General features: G+C 33.7%; 1 protein-coding gene across 2 annotated transcripts in view; it reads left to right on the plus strand.

Annotated features, from left to right (window-relative positions):
- CRISPLD1 (cysteine rich secretory protein LCCL domain containing 1) overlaps positions 1 to 22,070 on the plus strand; it is a 44,354-nt gene that overhangs the window by 17,270 nt on the left and 5,014 nt on the right. The window contains exons 3-13 of one of the 2 annotated variants that reach the window (XM_027616828.1): positions 9,111 to 9,229; positions 9,578 to 9,710; positions 10,760 to 10,875; positions 11,585 to 11,685; positions 13,361 to 13,501; positions 13,679 to 13,739; positions 13,846 to 13,912; positions 14,119 to 14,249; positions 15,966 to 16,009; positions 16,103 to 16,175; positions 20,787 to 20,862. In XM_027616828.1, coding sequence (XP_027472629.1) covers positions 9,111 to 9,229; positions 9,578 to 9,710; positions 10,760 to 10,875; positions 11,585 to 11,685; positions 13,361 to 13,501; positions 13,679 to 13,739; positions 13,846 to 13,912; positions 14,119 to 14,249; positions 15,966 to 16,009; positions 16,103 to 16,175; positions 20,787 to 20,862 — 1,062 coding nt within the window. Of the gene's footprint in view, positions 1 to 9,110; positions 9,230 to 9,577; positions 9,711 to 10,759; positions 10,876 to 11,584; positions 11,686 to 13,360; positions 13,502 to 13,678; positions 13,740 to 13,845; positions 13,913 to 14,118; positions 14,250 to 15,965; positions 16,010 to 16,102; positions 16,176 to 20,786; positions 20,863 to 22,070 lie in introns of those variants that run through there. The other variant, XM_027616837.1, reaches the window with a different exon arrangement.

A 22,070-nucleotide genomic window follows, 5' to 3' on the forward strand; every position in this document is an offset into this window, starting at 1 on the left:
TGAGCTATAAATAAATTAAAACACGGGTGTTAATTCTTATAAATTGACCCAGTGCTATAAATGGAGACTTAAAGAACTGATAGATGGTAATTTTCAAGTTACTAAAGGATTTCCTTAAATATTGAATCTCTTCAAACATCTAGAACATAGTCTTGAAGATTATTAGCTACTCCTCTCTTAAATGACAATAAAAAATAATGAAGGCGTCATAACCTTGGATTAATCACAAAGTTAATACAAAGATATGACATTTCCAAAAGTAATCCAAGTTTGGCTTTTTAGGGATTTACATTTGCTTAGCATGGGTACATTATGACTACCCTTCCATTTGAGTTTATATCACACATGTATGTTTGAGGCAGAGAACTCAGGTCCTGTATCTTCAATCCAAGTTATTGATTGTTTCCAGGCCAGCTGTGAGACAAGAGATAACTGATTAGTACATACTGGTAATGTATGTTATGCTATGTTTTATATTAGATGCCATGGAAAACACACAAAAAAGTGTGAGACACAATTTTTATTTTGAATTCTAGTTTGGGAATTAAGATGCAAAACAATGGATACAGATCAAGGGGAATATATAGTAATTGGTAAATTACATGTTTAAGAAGGTTCAGAGAAGAGTATGATAAATGGAATATTGTAGTTGGAATGACTTCCGAAAGGAGAGAGATTGTGAATAGGACTTTGGTGAAAGGATGAAGTTTAAGTAACTAAGTAGGAGAGCAGAAAAAGGACAGTTCCTTTTGGGGAAGATCTCTAATGGATTCAATTGACCAAGAAACTAGACAGGTGCTAGAACCTTGCAACTCTAAGTGTGGTTTTTCAGTGTATGGTCCTAGCACCAGGTCTTAGAAATATTATAGTTTAGATTTGTCTCCTAACCTGCCAAATCAGAATCTGCATTTTTTTAAAAAGATTTATTTATTTATTTTAGAGTGTGCATGCACAGCGAGAGGGGGTAGGGGCAGAGGGAGAGGGAGAGGGAGAGAGAATCTTCAAGCAGACTCCCTGCTGAGCAAGAAGCCCTTCTCGGGGCTCGATTTCAGGACCCCAAGATCATGACCTGAGCCAAAATCAAGAGTCAGCTACTTAGCTGACTGAGCCACGCAAGTGCCCCCAGAATCTGCATTTTGAAAAAGATCTTCTGGTGATTGATAAACTCTTTAAAGTTTCAGAGAGTCGGCCGTTGAGGGTCCCTGTTGAATAGAGGTGGGATATAAGTGAGCTAGTTAAGTTATGGTCAGACTGGGGAGGGCATTGGCAGTGAGATGAGATGAATCAGTAGACATTTCTCTGTAAGGATTGTGTTGAATTAATGGCTCTGCTGTCTCACAAGGGCAATCTTCCATGCATCATACATTCAGTATCTCTGTATAATATTTAAACTATGGGTTTATTGAAATTATCTTGTGTGTTTATCCACACATTAAATTTCCGTTTCAAAAATATTTCAGTATTAAGGAAATGAAGAGGCAATTCCCTAAATTACAGGTTGCTAGGGATTTAGTTTTTTTTTTTTTTTAAGGTTTTAAGGCATTGTTTTAAAGTGTTTTAAGTAAAATACTGCCACATCTGCCTCATATCTCTGTAACTTCCAGGAGACCCTCAGAAGTGCATTGCCTGGAGGTAATGCCACTTTCTCAGTACCTGGCCTCTGTGCAGTAACACAGGTGTTCCCTTTGAAATCTGAGCCTTGTACATTTTCCCTGGTACTACAAAGTCTTTTTGAGACAGGTGAGGCACAGTAGTTAAACACCTGAGGAAATTTTTGAGTTGTAAGGAATGTGTTACTGCAGATTTCCATAGTGCTTTCTATACCAGATGACTTTATCACAAAAAACATCATCCATTCTTTCAGCATTGATCGACTTGCTTCTTTATTTATTTCACTGATGTCAATTTCTTCATTGTAATTCTGAATAATACCACCAACAGGGAGCAAAGAAAGGTGGCTTAAAAATTTTATAATGAGGCATTCTATTTGGAATTTAAATCTGAAATCTTGTGAACTGTCAAATGTGTGACTTGCTTAGAATAACAGGTTCTTTTTGGAAGGCCAGGTTATTGCTATCGAGAGGATCATGTTGACAGCTTATCCTGTCAGATTTTTGGATTGCACTTTCTGATTCAAATAGGACACAGCAGTGATTTGGGGAGGGATTTAGTTTTGACACATGATGGATAATTTATAAACCTGTTTTTCCAGAAGTGAAGGCACAGCAAGAATTATCTTTTGTAGGTGGTATTTAGAAAGAAGTAACTCTTCATGTCTTTGGTTTTCTTCAACAGCTACGTTCATGAGCTGGCTAAAAATCCTTGTTCCTTTTAGCTGTGCAGAAAATTTACGTGTACGTTATGTTTTGGAAATCCATAAAGCTATATCAGTTTTACAAAAATGTGTTAGCTGGCTGAAAAATGCTGTTCCTTTCGGCAGTGCAGAAAAATTACATGTAGAAGTCTATGTCTTATATCAAAGGTTTTACCATTATGTTTTTGGGATTAAGCTGAAGGGAGCCTGGATTTAACTTCTTACTCAGAATATATTCTTGTCACATTCAGTTAAGTTTCAGTTTATCTGTCTTGGACAATGTTAAAACTTTCTTTAATAGAGATGATTCAGAAACAGTTGAGCTCTTCTCTAGACTCATAATTGGAAGATCTGAAACCTTTTTGGTTTTGCAATCTTGTAAATCACAATAGAGCTTTAATTCTTTTTTTTTAAATTTTAGTGTAGTTGGTATACAATGTTATATTAGTTTCAGGTGCACAACAGCGATTTGACAATTCTATATGTTAGGCAGTGCTCACTATGATAAGTATAGTTACCATCTGTTACTACACAATGTTATTATGGTTTTATTAACTGCATTCTCTATGCTGTACTTTTCATCTCTATAACTTCTTTATTCATAACTGGAAGTTTGTATCTCTTAATCCCTTTCAATTATTTTGCCCATCCCCCTACCCTACCCCTCATCCCCTCTGGCAACCACCAGTTCTCTTTATTTGAGTCTGTTTCTGTTTCTGGTTGTTTGTTTAGATTCCACATATAAGTGAAATCATATGGTATTTTTCTTTCTTTGAGTTATTTCACTTAGCATAATATCCTCTAGGTTCATCCATGTTATTGCAAATGGCAAGATCTCATTCTTTTTTATGGCTGAGTAATATTCCATTGTATTCTAATAACGTATCTTTATTCATTTATTGATAGACACTTGGGTTGCTTCCATATCTTGAATATTGTAAATAATGCTGCAGTGAACATAGGGGTAGATATATCTTTTTGAATTTGTGTTTTTGTTTTCTTTGGTTAAATACTCAGTAGTGGAATTACTGGACTGTATGCTATTTCTCTTTTTATTTTTTTGAGGAATCTCATTGTTTTTCACAGTGGTAGCACCAATTTGTATTCCTACCAACAGTGTAGGAGGGTTCCTTTTTTCCCACACCCTCTCCAACACTTGTTATTTCTTTTTTTGTTTTTATGTGAACCATTCTGATTGGTATGAGTGATATCTCATTTTTGTTTCAAGATGCATTCCCTGATGATTAGTGATGTTGAGCATCTTTTCATGTTCCTGTTGCCCATCTGTATGTCTTCTTTGGAAAAATGCCTATTCAAGTCCTCTGCCCATCTTTTAATCACAAAATAGCTTTTGCTTCTTAGTTAGAAATGCCCTTAATTGTCATCAGAAAGATTATTTTACAGTTTGTAAGTTCTTAGGAGTTTTATAAACAATGCAGAGCATTCTCTAAGAGACTATAAGTGCAAAATAATAGAATTTTAAAGCTGAAAGAAATTGAAGGACTTTATTCTAGCTTCCTGTTGTTACAGATAAGGAAACAGAAACCAAACTTGACATAATCAAGAGACAAATTTGAAAGTACCTAATTTAAATAAGAAAGGAAACTCTTCCAGGGTGTACTGTGTATTTTAATTACTCACTGAAGTACTTTGAACAAATGCGAGCTTATTTTTACTCTGTCTATACAAGAAAATGAGAGGAAAATTTATGACTAATAACCTTACTTGCATATGTCCAGAAGACATAAAACTAGGGAAAGGGTGTTTTCAATACCATTGAAAGCTATCATGCTATTATTATTTCTGACAGCCATTGACTGCTCAGGACTGAGGTAGGTTTGGAGATATAAGGGTGGTATTCCAGGTTAGGTATGCAGATATATATGTCTCAAAACAAGAATGTTTGTGAAATTCCTTTTGTCAAAGTTTATTGTAAATGCTAAGATAATTTTTAAAAATAATTTCATCATGCTATTTCTAGTTTTTAGTGGTAGGAAGTAGACCAGAGCTTCTAGCCTAGACTGGACTTTCAACACAATTGTCTTTTCAAACCACTGTGTTTTCATAATATTGTTACTTTGCCAGAAAGCAGAGCAGGTTTTAAAAGTCCATATTAAATTGCAAATTGTATCATGGACTGATGCTTGTCATTTGATTAGACTACCTAATAGTATGATAGTCAAAGACCAGTTTTGTCTTTTGCATTTATCTTGTAAGTCCATTAAAACTGTATCAATTTTGCAAAAAGGTGTAATGAATTAGAACATTATTTCTATATTATTTAGATATTCTTTTTAGATAATTGCAACATTAATTATATTTTCCAGTTGTTTTGGAAAAAGTTTATCTTCTTTATTTAAAGACATTTTCTCAACATGTCTTTGAAAAGACCTATTGTAGCTTTATCACACTTAGGTAGAATTTTGTAAAATTTTAGAATATCTTACAATCCTATTTATTCCTACTTAGAATGAAATTTAACAAGTATGAAATTGTGTGAGTTTCTAGTCAATAATTTTCTTGTGCATTTAAAGGTGTCAGACCATTTAAAGCTGGTCAATTTAAAATGTCTTTACTCATTTATATATTTTCTTTGTTGATGAATATAACTCTGTAAAACTACTTTACTTCAGTGTCACCTAGGGTGTTCTCTTTGGTAGACTAATTATCATGATACAATTCCCAGGACATGAACTTTCAAATTTTATTAATCTGGAAAGAGTTGTAAATTTACTGTGGTCAAGAACGTATATTTGAAAATATTTAATCATTCTTAAGAGACAAAACTATTCTCAGTATCAAAGAGAAAGGAAAAGTAATATCACTGACAATTTTTGCCTAATGTACAATGATAGAATTTACTGGTAACCTACTAATATTAACTCTGTTAAAAACTACATCCTTGAGTGGTTTCTAGCTGTCATCACCTATTATTAGAGCAGGATTGCAGGTATTCTGGTAGGAATATGAATTGTATATGTTCATTCATGTTTCACAGAGGATAACAGTCAATGGAATTTTTTGTACATGTTTAACTACATACTTTCCAATCTCTACCACTATAATATTTTAGTACTAACATTACTTTGTATTTCTAGGCTTACTTTTGACAGTCCTTTGTTAACATTTAGGATTTCTCATACAGTCACACGTACACAGGAAATGATAAAGTCTCCCTGTTGAACTAGCTTTAAAAATATCATTGGAGACAAAAAATTTAGTAGTATTCTAAATGTTTTTTTTTAGTAATAGAACTTCATTGAACACTTCACTGTGGTCTAAGAAGGAACAGCTTACAGATGTAATTGGAAAATAGGGTGGTTTTCATTCACCTCAAGTACCCATTTTATAAAGAAATGGTAATTTTAAGTGTGGTTTGGCTTTAAATTATTGCTGGGTGAATAGTTCAGAGAGGGAAAAAAAGTCCATCAGGCCATCTTGATTTTATTTACAAACCTGAACTTAAATAGAAATGTGTAGAGACTGACTTACATTTAAATGGGATGGGTATGAATTATTGGTGGTCTTAAAACATGTAATATAATGTTGTGGCATAAAAATATACATTCCATGATGTTTTCACAATGATATTTCTTCTAGGACAGCTATATTTTCATTAAGTTTTTTTAAAGATCCTCTCAATTTGTATTGTTGACATTCACCTAAACACCTGTGCTTGATTACATTCTTTAAATAGATAATTACTTTAAAAACTGTCACTAATTAATATTTGTTAAATATTAATAGTAAATTTTAGTTGCATGCTCCTTTGCTTCAGTTCTTATATTAAAATAATGTGTCCCTATTTTAGCCTTACTATAGTTCATTTGATATGGTTTCCCCCTTATTTTTAGTGCATTACATAGAAAACTTGCCATGCCATAAAAAACAGCTTTCCATAGTACATACTCAATAATTGAATTTTTTAGTCCTTGAGGGGACCTGAGTTATCTTCTATTGCTCATTTTGCAGATAAGAGAACTTAGCCTAAAGCATTTGAATGATACATTTTAAATTTTATTTCAATTTCTATACAACAGATAATGTAAACAGACTTTTGCAATGTAACATATTTGTGAATTTGTGAATTTGGAGCTGGTTGTTTATCCTCTTTAAAAAGCATCCATCTTCAATTTCATTAGAAAAACTAACATCGGAGATTGTAGAATCATGTGTAAAACAAGAGTAGATTGGCCTTGAATAAGGGTCCTGTGGTCTCTTTTAAGGGCTAAGTTGGGTGGGTCGTACTTGGGTCTCTCACATGTTTGCTTGCAGTGACCTGGATTTGCAAACTAACAGCATTATGCCTGGGCTAGGAAAACCCAAACAACCGAAATTCCTCCTGCGTCTCTCACTCTCTGTGTGATCTCTTCTACAATATCTTTCCAGCTATGTCTTCAGGGCGGCCAGACTATAATTTCTTGGCTCAGTTCTGTTAAGATGTGTATGGAGGGGCAGAGGGAGAGGGAGAGAGAAACCCAAGGAAACTCCATGCTAAGCATGGAGTCTGGGGCTAGATCTCACAACCCTGAGATCATGATCCTGAGATCATGACCCTGACAAAGAGTTGGATGTTTAACTGACTGTGCCACCTAGGCGTCCCAAGATGTGTATCTTAAAAGAGAAAGAACTGACTCAATAGAGGCTCTATTTCATAACCTTCCCTGAGAAATCTCACAGTGTCATTCTATGTATTAGAAGGGAGTTACTATATACTGGCTAATTGAACATAACAATTAAAAAAAAAAAAGGGAGTTACTAGCCAGCTCAGATTGAAGGGAAGGGGAGGGAATTCAACTCCACCTTTGTGGGGAAGAGTGTTTTAAAATCACCACAATGGCTTCAAGCCATTATTATTATTATTATTTATTATTATTATTATTATTATTATTTTATTATTATTTTGGTGCTTCTTTTTCCCTAGTGTGATTTCCTTTGGCCTACAGTCACGACTACAAATTCTCCCTAGAACCTGGCAGGTTATTTTTTTTTTTTTTTTAAGCTTCTGCACATCTCTCTTTTTCTTTTCTGAAGTCTTAACAAAGTAATGCACACTTGCCTTCTCCAATTTCTCCCTCCAGTCAAGTATGTGCCCATGTGTTCTGATCTTCTCCCTAGCATTGATCTGAAACTGTTCTTGATCATGAATTAGCACTTAGCAGCTCTTGTCTTTCTGGACTTCTCTGTGGCATTTGATCTTGTTGCCCGCTCTCTATGCCTAGAATCCTTGTCCCGTTGCTTTATAATTTAATCCTTTTACAGTTTTCCCTTTACCTTTCTGATCCCATTTTCCCTGGTTTATTTTACTAAATCATTGTTTTTTTCTCCCTTTTAAGGTTGGTAATCTTAGAATTTTCTTTTCATTCCTCTTCTCATTCTATATCATCTTCCTGAAGAAAGTCATCTCTGGGTGAATAACATCAAAATTCATATCTTCAGCACAGATTTCTTTCCCCAGAATCCCAGTCATCTATTTCCACTATCTCCTTGGCACACATGCTGCATATATCACAGACATCTCATGTGGCACCCTAGAAATTTGCATTGAGATACATTAAACATATTTCCATGGCAACAATCTATTTCTCTTCCTGTATTTTCCTTCTCCCAGTTTGGTAACCTTCATCATCTGCATCTTTTTTTTTTCCCCCTTGCGACCTACATTCAGTCATCCATCAACTTCTAGGAATTTAAATTCTGAAATGTGATTTCAGTCTGTCTGCTCTTCTCCAGCCTCATACTCACCTTAGGTTGTATCCTCATGTTCTGGTTCCAGGACTATTTTCCTATCCTCTGAACATGCCCAGAGTTCTGTGATTGTGCCAAGACTGAACCCAGCTCTGCCTAACTCTTATGTTTTTACAACCACACTTGCTACTACACTGCCTGTTTTTCAGATTAACAAATTGAACATTAGACCTAGGACATATAAGATATTTCAGTAATAATTTTGTAATTTTAAATATTCTTTTGTAAATTATTTTAGAAGTACAAATTAATCACCCTCATTGAAAGTTCTATGTAAACATGTATATGTATTTTTAATGCATATGTATTTTTATAGGAATCAGATTCATTCATCATTCGTATACTCAATAAGCATTTATTAATCACCTTGTCTATATGATAGACAGAAAACACAAAAAATAGACCAAAGATACCGGTGTGAATGAAATGACTGCCTCCAAGCAATGCATGGTCTTGTGAAAGAGACAGACATGTAGACAAATACTAACATTTCATTGTAATAGCTGCTAAATGAAAAAGTATTACAAAGTTTTAAGAGCCCCAAGGAGGGAATAGTCTATATCTGAGAGAAATGGAAAGGTTGTCTAAAATGTATTATCTAAAGCTGGGCTGTGAAAAAAGAGTAGGGGTCTGTGTGACAAATAACGGGTAGAAGGATGTTTTAGACAGAGGAAACGATGCCAGCAAGAGCAAGGAACAGCATGTTTTATGATAAGGAACAATGAGACCAAGGCTCTTGGACTTTATGTATGTGGGAATTTGTTGGATGTGTTTAGACGGAGCAATCCCCTAAGCATATTTGTGCTCACTTAGGTAATGCTAAACACTTGTGGGGCAGATTGGAGGGATAAGAGATAGGGGCAAGGAGACTAGTTAGGAGACTAGTGCAAAAATCTAGGTGAGAGATGGTGAGAACCCAGACTAAGATGTTGACTTTGTAAAGCAGTAAGAATGGAAGAAACTGAACTGAAGCATACTGTATTCTGAAGAAATGTCCAAACTCCAAACAAATACATTATCTGTATGTTGTTTTTGTTTTAAACTATAGACATGGGATGTAGAGCTGGAAAGATCCGCAGAATCCTGGGCTGAAAATTGTTTGTGGGAACATGGACCTGCAAGTTTGCTTCCATCAATTGGACAGAACTTGGGAGCACACTGGGGAAGGTAGTGTAAAGTGTAACTTTTTTGTTTTTGATAATATAAGTGCTTGAAATACTAATTCAGCACTGAAAATTTTCTAAGGGTTAGAGCCTAAAAGGAAAACAAATGATCACAACAACACAAATAATAAAAAAAAATATCATAGCACAATGACCAGCAATATTTTAGACTTATTTTTTGTTTAAATCATTGACATAAAATTACAAGTAGTGTAATGGGCATAAGTATTTAACATTAATAACTTACACAAGAATATTTCTCTACCAAACTTTACCAATCTATTTTGCAATATTTGGTGTTACATTTTTCTCCCACTTTACTTACTCTTGGTGGTTATTGTCTTTCAAATAGATACAGGCCCCCAACATTTCATGTACAAGCATGGTATGATGAAGTGAGAGACTTTAGCTACCCGTATGAACATGAATGCAACCCATATTGTCCATTCAGATGTTCCGGTCCTGTGTGTACTCATTATACACAGGTATGTTTTGGGTATATTATACCTCATTTTTCTAAGTCGAGTTTGTGTAACTGTGGCAGAATTTAAGCTACTGAATGTGAGTCTTCTGTAATTTGGTGTGGTTATTAAAAAACATATTGATTTATGTAGAATAGACTTACCAATTTCTATAAACAATAAAAGTAATTACTAGGAAAAGTCCAAACATCAATTTTAAAAAGACATTATTTCAGTTATTTTATATGTGAAACATTTTTAATCTGGCCCCAGGAAATGCACATGGGAGAAATTTACCATCTTCAAAGTCAGGTATCATTTTTTATTTTCCAAAGAATAAAAATATAGTTTTATTTACCATGACACTCAGTATTTATATGTGTGCAGCATTTATATATACATATACATTTTATATATTATATATAAATACACTTTATACATTATATATATTTTATTCAGTGTCCACAGTTGGTATTGGATAAATTGTAAACCTCTAAATCAAACCACTAAGGGTAAATACCACTAGATAAATCTCATCACAGATCTGAGTTACTAGAATCTCTATGGCTGATTATTAGTGAATATAAAGCAAATTGTTCTGTCTGCCTTTGCATGTGACAAGATTAAGATCAGCACTGAATTCCCTAATAAGCAGTTATACTATGAAAATACACATTATATAAGACATTCGAACCTCTACATTTTTGTTCCAGTACAGTTTAAGATGAGAAATTCTGTTCCTTTTTTAGGTAAGCCTCTTTATAGATACATTAACACAGCATTTAGGTTGTGAGGATGTAACTTTTGAACTATTTAGTAAATGCATATTTTGACGATGCTTACCTATTATAGCTAGATAGAGTTATTTACCTGTAGCACTCTTCTTTAAATTGAATCAAGCACTTCCCAAAGTCCCAGGAAAAATATCCTTTTGACATTGCTTTATTTCATCCTGAATGATAAAGGTTCATTTCTCAAGTTCAGTTTTATACATCTCTCTCTGAGATACATTTTTGTCTTACTTTGTCTCAGCCTACTTTTTCTGAGCCTTTCTTTTCCTTTCTCTAACATAGGTGGTGTGGGCAACAAGTAGCAGAATAGGCTGTGCCATTAATTTGTGTCATAACATGAATATCTGGGGACAGGTATGGCCCAAAGCTGTCTACTTGGTGTGCAATTATTCCCCAAAGTAAGTAGACAAAACATTACTTTTATATGTAAATTTTTCCTAACAACATGAAGTAACTTTATATTCCCAATTTTTTTTCTCATTTTCAGTATGTATTATTGACTAAAGTGTATTGTTTTAATGCTATTTATTTAATATGGCAACAATTAAAATGGTTGCCTGATGCATAAAATCAGTGCTTAAGAGGAATATGAAAATTGAAAATATGATCTTTGTGAAGACAGGAATTACATTTTTATATCTTCAGTTTTACTCATTACATTATATTACATAAATAGTTTTAATAATTTGGATTTATTAGAGATGAAAAACTATAGATTAACTGAGAAATGTATTTTCACCTGTGTAAAGACCATTGAATGATTATGTTGAAAATATTACAACTGTATGTAGGGTCAAATCTAAGTCTAAAATCTCTTCATTAAAACAAATGGAATATGGATGAATATCCCATAACAGAGCTTAGTGTTCTGTGAAAGTTTAATTTTGTAATTTTTAACAATATACATAGCAAATTAAAATATTTTCAAAAGAATGAGGCAGCAGTTCATATATAAACCTAGTAACTAAAAGGACTCTGCGATGAAAGATATAAATGTTTTATATCTACACACCAAAATCATTACTTAGAAAATAGTAATATTTCACAGTGTCTTATAAATTATGCTATATTAGACTACCTCTTAATAGAGTGGATCATCTCTTTAAGGGGAAACTGGTGGGGCCATGCTCCCTATAAACATGGACGGCCCTGTTCTGCTTGTCCACCTAGTTTTGGAGGCGGCTGTAGAGAAAATCTGTGCTACAAAGGTATGTGCTATTGTGTCATAATATTCAGTTTGATTTATATTTTAATCCAACTTCTACAATATTTTGTATTTAAAAGGCAAAAAAGCACATTTAATTATTACATTAAAAATTCCCAGGACTCTATTTAAACTATTTTGAAGCCATTACAAATATTTTAAAAATATAATATTAAGTCTGTTATACCAAATATGTGTTTAAAGGAAAGTTTTGTCATTATTTCAGGTAACCACTTCTAATTCTACTTTGAAATTATCCCAGAGTGATAAGTACATTTACATTTTTAAAAGCCACCTTAATATATTATTGACTAGAGTTCTTTTTATGAGTCTTAATTTTTGAAGGATTTAGCAATTTAATAGTTTATTTTTAACACTTTAAGAGTTTTTGCCAAAATACTTATCCATGAATCTTACTAAATGATGCTCAAAGAATTATGCTAATTCTGTGCTCCTTATTGCAGAATATATAATTTTTCATGCCAAAATAACCAATAGAAAAGCTATCATATTATTGTAAAACTGTTGTAAAAGTAGTGCTCTGAAATGCATTTGATGTGCTAAAATGAACATATAAATGTGGTGTCCTGTTTACAGCACATGAAGAGAAAACTTATATGACAAAGCTTTGTGAAAATCCTGCTCTTGTTGGGCATCCAAGTGAACGTTTCTATTCTCTTGTACTTTTTTCTTAATGATGACCAAATGAAGATTAATGTAGACTAAGTGTTTTAGAAAACATGAATTAATGCAGCCCTTTTTCAGTACTCATAAAGAGATGTCTTTTTTCCCCTTGATGACTGAGTGCTCATTACTATAATGAGCAGACAAGAAGTAATGATTTATTTCCCTCTGTTATATGAGCCATTTTCCATTCCTGGAAGCATTTTTCATTGTGTGTGAGTCTGTTTTCCATTTTCTCCATCTCTAAACCTCCACCCTACTTGCCCCTTCACCAGTGACCACTATTTTACTTAAAACTGACTCTCCTCTGAATTCACACTTCCCTTTTCTAGGTTCTGAGTTCTTGGACATACATGAAAATAACATACCATTCCAAATTATGCCACTGTTAAACCATTGATATGTCAACCTGGAAAAAAAAATAAATTCTCCATTGTTAAGTTTAAATTTCTGCACATTGGATTTCCTTCTAAAAGAGAAAAACCTTTCCATGGAAACTGACATTGTAGTAAATTAAAAGGGCATGGCAAGCCTTCTTTAAGCTGAATTTCCTTTTGGGAGAATTTTAAATGTTACCCTTTTGAAAATTTTAAAAGCGATTTTCTTAAAAATATGATTTCATTTGGGAAAACAAGTTCAAATACACTAAGCCTTTACTTCATTAGATCACTGTGTAGACTTCATGGTACCATTATGAAAGGCAATCACTGATACCACACTCAAATATAAAGCAAGTTTAGAAATGACTCCATTTAATGTTAGCCAGATGGAAGCAAAAATGAATCAAGAGTTCAAAGCCTTATACATTTATTTTATTTACTCCAATGCATTACATAAGATGACCACCTTAAGCCAACACCTGTGCCAAAAAACTACAGATTTTTCTAGTTTTCTAGTTTTAAGTGTTACCCAGGCATATAATGGTATATCATTATTTGATGATTTGTGTACATTTAAGGTGGGTTCATGTTTCTTAAATCTATTCTCTCTAACAGAAGGATCAGACAGGTATTACCCTCCTCGAGAAGAAGAAACAAATGAAATTGAACGGCAGCAGTCACAAGTCCATGACACCCACGTTCGGACAAGAGCAGACGATAGTAACAGAAATGAAGTCATAAGCACACAGCAAATGTGTAAGAGCTCCGCATGATTTACACAAATCTTAAAGTTTACATAGATGGCATATGCGACTATATTTTATTAATTGGGACAGTTTTAGAATGGCAAAAGCTTGACATTAGACTATATGTTATGAACTACAGTAGCTTTTACATTATCTAAATTATTTTGGTATTTTTTTCTTTTTTCAGCCCAAATTGTTTCTTGTGAAGTAAGATTAAGAGATCAGTGCAAAGGAACAACCTGTAATAGGTAATATTTGTTATTATTCTCAAAATTACCTGACAAAATATGATGTATTTTCATTTTACACTGACATTCAGAGAAAATAAATTTGTTTCCAATTTCTTTCATTTAGATATGAATGCCCTGCTGGCTGTCTGGATAGTAAAGCTAAGGTTATTGGCAGTGTACATTATGAAATGGTAAGTACTATAAATATAATGATTTGGGAATAGGATCTTGTTACATATTTGATTTTTTTAAATGCAAAAATAACAATTTATATAAATATAGATATTTTGCTCAGATATGTTCATTTAATTTAAAGTCATGTAAATAGTAATTAGATGTGTCCTATGGAGAACTCTTAATATTTTAATATCCTTTGCTCCCTTCTTTTTTCTCCAAGCAATCCAGCATCTGTAGAGCTGCAATTCATTATGGTATAATAGACAATGATGGCGGTTGGGTAGATATCACTAGACAAGGAAGAAAACATTATTTCATCAAATCCAATAGAAATGGTGTTCAAACAATTGGGTAAGTACACAAATGATCTTTTGGATGAGATGATTTTAAATTGTAATAATGAGTTGACAAATTCTTTCAGAGCCTAGCATAGAAGGATTTATATGGAAGTTGGTAATTGTCAAGGCTCATTTGAGCTCTGTAATTTCTGAAGACAAAAAGGAGCTGAAGTATGTGAATTCAAAGTTGGACAGTTTTACTTGTAAAGAACATGCTAAAGCTCCACATTTTCTGGAGTTTCATTGAGAATGTACACATTTACTGTTTTTCTTGATGTGAAGCAACAGATTTTTTCAGCTATGAAAGAAAATACCCCAGAGAAAGCTAATTGATTTGCATATTCTCCCTGCCCTGCCTATGGATAAATGGTTTATTTCATGCAACAATAACTTAGTAAGATAAATTAGATTAATAGGTAAAATTACGAGCATTTTGAAAAGTTCTCTAAATATGTAATATATTATGTACCTTTGTCCATCTAAATGTAACTTAACATAAAAGCATTAACTTTTGAAATGTTTCTCATATTAAATATATGAAACATTATTTTAGAACTATATATTTTGATATATACTCTACAGAAATTAGAACAGTATGGCCTTTTGAAATAACTTTTTGTTAGTGTCTTTCTTCTATGTAAAAAAACAAACATTAGGCCTCATATGGAATGCTCCTTCGTAAGATATATGACAGTTTCTTTTCTTTGTAACTATAGAATTGCATGAAACTCCACAGTAGAAGAGTCATAATGATAAGAAAGAATTTATTAAAAACCCTTGCAAATTTGGTAGAATGACAGTCTATGTATACAATTTTGTTCAAAGGCTTTGTGTGTGGTTTTCAGTCATTAGCAATTACTCTCTTAAGTAAAAGCTTTATAGAAGCATTTATTGATTAGCTTAGTAATTCAGCAGATATTTATTAATTACCTTTAATGAATAATAAAAGTTATTAGCTTTAGTAAGCCAAACACTGGATGTTGGATTAAAGAATTTATCCTATTTACTTTTTTGTTTGAACTTAGTTTTTGATTATGTTTATTACAAAAACTCTTTTGAAATGTGAAGGTGTGTCATTAAAATACTATCACAAATAAGCTTTATCTTTTGTAATAGATATTTTTCTGAAAATCTGGGTATAAATAAACCAATTAAAATTTTGATATATAATGGTATACCTATTCTTCTATTCCTGCTTTTTAACGATGCATGATGCATATAATAAGGAGGAATTCATTCATCACAGACACTTTACTAGATACTTGGAACAAAAAGTGATTAACACACATTCCTTTAAGGTACTTATGATTTAGTAGTCTTTCTACAATACTACCTTGTATTTACTATTGTGAGAGATTAAGTAGTTTGGTTCTATGGTGACAGGGGATTAGTATATTTAGAGTTTTAATTTTAATAGGAAACAAATATATAGATATAAATCTGTGTGGTTTTATGCTGTTATTTATATATTTTGAGATTGATCATGAGAAGAGACCATTTTCCAATATCAAGAATGATTATTTGGTTGGTATTGATTTGGTTCATACTTGAAGGTAATATGGATTTAGCAAAAAATAGATGATTTATTCCTATACTAATACTTATTTAGATATTTGAGTAACAATGTTTAAGAAGAAATAAAGTATTCATAGACCTAAATAATATCAGAAATTATGTTGATGATGATGCATCTAAAAAATGATTGACATGTTTATGTTTTTATCTTCAGCAAATATCAGTCTGCTAATTCCTTCACAGTCTCTAAAGTAACAGGTTAGCACTTTTTAAAATCTTATTTTCTTATGGCCATGTTGCATGTTATTGTTGCCAGAGATTTGCTTATTGTTTTGTGTTTCAATTCTTCAGTCCAGGCTGTCACTTGTGAAACAACTGTGGAACAGCTCTGTCCATTTCATAAGCCTGCTTCACATTGCCCAAGGTAATGTTTTCTAAATTTTCTCATTCTTCTTGACCAGTGAACATACATGCATGGGGCTTTTACTCTGTGATAACTGTTCTTGCCTGGAATTCTGCTGTATGAAGGCTTTGAAAGGTGTATGATCTTGAGCTGTGAAGCGGAAGGGAGTGGTGGGTCATCACAAACTACCTGCACTCCAGGCACTCCCAGTGTGCTTTCTCCAAAGGCCAGGGTGCTTTTGGCTGTTCCATAATACCAGCGCTGTTGGATGTATTCTGTATGTTCACATGTGCTGTGAAGAGTTCTGTCTTAGTCTGCTCAGGCTGCTATAACACCATACCACAGACTGGGTGGTGTAAAAAGTAGAAATTTATTTTCACCTAATTCTGGAAGATGGAAGACTAAAATCAGGTGTGGACAGGTTTGGTTTCTTCTGAAGCCTCTCTCCTTGTTGCAGATGGCTGACTTCTCTCTGTGTCCTTGCAAGACAGGAGAGGTAGGGAAGGGGAGAGACAGAGACAGAGAGAGAGGATTCTCCTTTCCTGGGATCAGGGCTGAACCCTGATAATCTCATTTAACCTTATTTAACTCCATAAAGGCCCATCTCCAAATGCAGTCACACTGGGAGTTGGGCTTCAACATATGAATTGGGAGGTACACAAACAGTCTATAACAAGTTGTTACCACAAGAACTATAATGATGTAACATATTTTTAAGCATTTCCATCCAGTTCCTAAATTGGATAAATCTAATTGTGATTGGTAAGTCAAAAAGCCCATCTTCTGCCTTCCTTTTACTTTTGTTTTTAAACTATCTTTTTCAAAATTATAATGGAATTTATCTACTATACAATAATGAAAAAATAGTTCATTTATCTTGACCACACTAAGGTGAAGACTGTTAGAAGTATTATGGGCATACATCATAACCATACATAGGAAAAATGAAATATGTCTTTTCACATCCAGTGTGACTTCTAACATGTTAATTCTAAGAACCAGTAGTAAGATTTAGAGGTAGAATGGTAATTGATAACCTGTAATTACTAAAAATTGAGGGAGCTTTTTATGGAAAAGTTTATTTATCTTGGAAAAGCTTCATCAGTGTTTTAAAACTAAAGCAGTGTTTCACTTAAAGAATGAGGCTGGTTATTCACAAGGTACTAAAAGACTGTGATGATACAAGAAGTAGCTACTTTTTAAAGTAGGTGAAGCTTATAAATTTTACCATTATGATATAATGAAAAAAATTTTAGAATTATCCATGAATATTTATTAAATACCCCCTATGTACAGTATTATGCTAGGCCCTATCTCAGCCATGTGACTAGGCTTGTAAGGACCAAATAGTAAGGATAATCTCTGTAGAGCACCCCAGCATAAAGCTTCCCTCTAGTAGATGCTCAGTAAATGGTTATTTTAATATCTGTGAAATAATTTATAGCAGTATTGTTCCAAAAAAAATAAAAATCACTGAAGTGAAATCCAAGAGAGAAATTTTTTTTTATTTATTTATTTATTTATTTATTTATTTATTTTTAAAGATTTTATTTATTTATTTGAGGGAGAGAATGAGAGACAGAGAGAGCACATGAGAAGAGGGAGGGTCAGAGGGAGAAGCAGACTCCCTGCTGAGCAGGGAGCCCGATGCGGGACTTGATCCTGGAACTCCAGGATCATGACCTGAGCCGAAGGCAGTCGCTTAACCAACTGAGCCACCCAGGCGTCCGAGAAATTTTTAAAATGAAATTTAACCGGGGTGCCTGGGTGGGCTTCAGTTAAGCATCTGACTCTTGATTTTAGCTCAGGTCATGATCTCAGGGTGGTGGGATTGAGCCGCATGCTCAGCATGGAGTCTGCTTGGGATTCTCTCTCTCCCTCTGCCCTTCCCCTTGTTTGTGCGTACACTCTTTCTCTCTCTCTAAATAAATAAAGAAAATCTTTAAAAAAATTAATTTTACCTTTTACTGTTACCAGCGTAACAAATTGGTAGAACTAATGATTTATAAATAATTTTGACCTTAAGTAGTCTGGAAGTCCCCCCCCCCATTTTCTTCTAAAGACTAGTGAAACAAAGGGTTGTCTTTTCTCATACAAAATTTTTAATAGTTTCATAAATTATGCTATAATGGTATGATTTATATAACAGTGTATAACTTTTAAGGAACCATGTGGTTGGTACATCTGTTTCAGAATTTTATGTGACTTAAATAAGTTGAGACATAAATCTATTCTGGAGAAAATGCCAAGAACAAATAAATGAAAGGAAATTAGCTTAAGACGAGCATGAAGAAACAATATTTCCCTGTACAGTTGTGTCCTTAAGAGGTTCCATAGCAGGCAGAATAGCCCCAAATAAGCAGTCTCTATTATTTAGTTCCATAACCTTGTAAATATCATGTGTTTGTGTGTGCTACTAGAAAATTTTTTTTCCTGACCTGGGGATGGGGCATGAAGTGGAGGGCAGAAATCATATCCTGATTTACATATAATCTATAAATAACTTGATCTTTGAAACTTACTGAATGTTCAAGATGTAAAAGCAGGTATCATTAAAATGTGTCAACGTTTTTATTAAAAACTTAGAACTAAATTATATATAAAGGAATGCTTACCAGGTCACTATCTGTATTCTCAGTAGTACATAACAAGGTGTTAAAACCAGAGATTAGAACACAAGCAAGTAAAAACCTCCTTCAGTCTTTCTTTGACCTGAACTTGCCTAAGTAGAAACTCAGTTTGAAGCAACCAACCTTGGCCTTCCACAAACCAAGTGCTACATATAGTCAAGATAGAGCCTGCAGTGATCCTAAGAGCAGAACAGATGATTTTACTACCATAGAATAGGCAGTGAATGCCCAACTGTTCTCAAACACATGGGGAAAATTTCACAGTCAATGGGGACAACTTTCCTCCTATAGAAATCCCCAATAGCATCTTTTATAAAAATCAGCTCAGACTCATTTATTATTTATATTTAAATGGTTCTAGTTTAGATGTTATAAGTAACAGATAAGCTGTACAACATTATATAGGTTTTAGAAATAAGAAATGCAGCTATTAAGAGCTATCTTAAGGAATTTCTTCAATTGGTAAAGGTAGTTGTGATTAAAGTTTTTTTCGAATACTTTTGGGAAAATCATTGATCCCTTCATCACACAATGATTTTCATTAGTCATTTTGTTGAGACTCTGGTGTACTATTTACTAAAATGAATTGTTTTTTTCCAGTTTTAGTTTTTAATTTCCTTTTAGTGCACTAGTTGTCTGTCTGTGTGTGTGTGTGACTTGAAGAGCCCATTGCTTAAAAAAAGGTGCCACTTTATAGTTTCTTAAACTCTCAGAGTGGAATTTTTAAACATGTGATTGAACAGTGATAATTGGACCCCATGTTTAAATAAAGGGCTTTGGGATATGTTATTTAAATGAGCTAAGCCAATCAGATATCAGTAAAGCAATAGGCTGTCTGGAGAAAGAATATTCTAGGCACAGAGAAAGATAAGTGCAAAGGCCCTGAGGAAGAGCCTATTTTTTTGTATGTTTGAGAAATAACTATTAGGTGAGTATCACTGGAGCTGGGTGAGAAAGTGGAAGCGGAGGATATAGGGTCAGAAAGGTAATGGTGGGGGGGACAAGATATGAAGGGCTTATTGGCCATTGTAAGGATCTTGTCATTTATTCTGAATGAGATGGAATGCCACTGGAGTATTTGGAGCAGAGAAATGTTATGATTGGATTGGTGTGCTTTTATATAAGTGGGGAAAAACAAGAGTGGAGGGGGCAAGGTTGGAAGCAGGGAGATCATAGGAGAACCTATAGCTAGACACCATAAAGTCTAGGGTTATAGTAACTGAGGTGTTTAGGAATGCTCTGATTTTATTTTAATGTATGAGCAAGAGAAATTGCTGGCTGATTGAATGTAAGGTGTGAGAGATAAAGAGAAGGATTGAGGCTAGAATAAAGGTTTCTGGCCTGAGCACCTGGAGTAATGAAGTTGCCCTTTATTGTAGGAAGCCTAAAGAAAGAACAGATTTGGGGGCCGGAGGAAGAGATTAGGAATTTGGTTTTAAACACGCTAAGTTTGAAATGATTATTAGAGTTAAGTGGAGATACTGAATAAGCAATAGGACATACACATTTGGAATTAAGAAGTCTTAACTGGAGATACTAATTTGGAAATCAATAATTTATAGTCATGCTTAAAACCATGAAATTAGAGGAGCTACCAAAGATGTGAACACAGAAGAAAGAAACTGTGAGATGTGTGAGGCAGACAATGAGTCACATTTTTCAAGTTATTGGTTTACTAAATTCTACAGACACATTGGGTACCAATTCCCAGATACTCAGAAATGCACCCTGATGTTTCTTTCTGCTTAATCCAGAAACTAGAAAGCTTCCTGATTAAGTTAAAAAAGAAAAGAACACATTTGTGCCAAAAGCTGGAAGTGGGTAAATTAAGCAGAAGCAATTGCATTACTGCCTGGCTTGTACCTTGACCTATTTCAGAAGAAAAAAAGATGAGTAGGATTGAGAATGCTGTTAACTTTTTTGTGTGCCTGTCTGTGGTCTTGTTAGTGAGAATGACTGAAGTAACCAGCTACTTAATATTTATATATATATATTTTTTCAGAGTCTACTGTCCTCGTAACTGTATGCAGGCAAATCCGCATTATGCTCGTGTGATTGGAACCCGAGTTTATTCTGATGTAAGTATCTTAATTTATTCAGCTCTCAGTATTCATGTATATATATGTATATACACATTTAAATGTATGTATGTATATTTATATATAGAAATAGGGAATAGATTCTATGTGGATATACATATTCTCAGAGAAGCTAGTCAGCAATAACACTGCAAAATGACTCTCCTTATGCAAATATGAGTGCATAATTCATTTTTACTAAATTTTTCTTTATGTCCTACCCATACATTGTACATCAGACCCCTATGAAATAGTCCAGTGTCATTCTTCTGAAGGAAAATTCATTTTGCTTTTTTAAAAATCTTCCTTTTGGTTCTTCAGTAATTTATAGTGTAAACTTGATAATTAAGAAATTATCAAATGTATGTACAATCTCTTTCATATTGTGGCAAAGGAGCACTTAAAAAGTAGCATAGAATCAAGGACAGATAATACATTAAAATATGTATAAAAGGACACCACTTGAGGGGATGTTATAATGGATAACGTTACTGGGTTGGACAAGGACTATTAGCTGGGAGGGCTTCCATATGGACAAGTGCTCTTTGAGCCAGGTTTCAAGTGTGGGTTGATAAATTGGATTAGGGAAACATTCTAGGTTGGATGAACAGCATCTACAAAGACGGGGAGGTGACAGCAGGTGAGATGCACGCATAACACATAGGTTTGCTTGCTCGGAACAGGTGAGCGTTGAATCTCCAAGGGACTGCAGCCAATTTTGTGCAAGGGATGGAAGGATCCAGCTCTTAAAACATGTAAATGGAGAGTCTAAATGGATGCTGATGAGTTTAGATTTTTATGTGGCAGACATTTAGAAACCATTACAAATTTCTAAGTCAGAGAGATGCAAAAACAAATTCAGGAAATATACTCTTGAAACACATATACAATAGAATACTACGGAAATAGGTTTGTGAAAAGAGGTCTAAAATACTCTTTACCATCTTATTTCTATTGGTGAGTTCATTGAGGTCCAGGGTTTTGGTTTGTTTTGTTTTTGTTTTTAGTTCAGTGTTAGCTCTGAAATTTTCTCCATATTTGAGTTCTTCCCAGGCTTCAGCTTTGCACTATACATATCTGCAGCTTAAATGTCTTACTGGTATCCTAATTTATTAGTCCTTATGTTTGTGCTTATCTTATCTTCCTGTCTGTTAAAATCATGGTCATTCTTCACATCCTAAATTATTGCCACTTTTTCTGTGGAGTGT

Source organism: Zalophus californianus, chromosome 4 (assembly GCF_009762305.2).
Source record: "Zalophus californianus isolate mZalCal1 chromosome 4, mZalCal1.pri.v2, whole genome shotgun sequence".
Taxonomy (NCBI): domain Eukaryota; kingdom Metazoa; phylum Chordata; class Mammalia; order Carnivora; family Otariidae; genus Zalophus; species Zalophus californianus.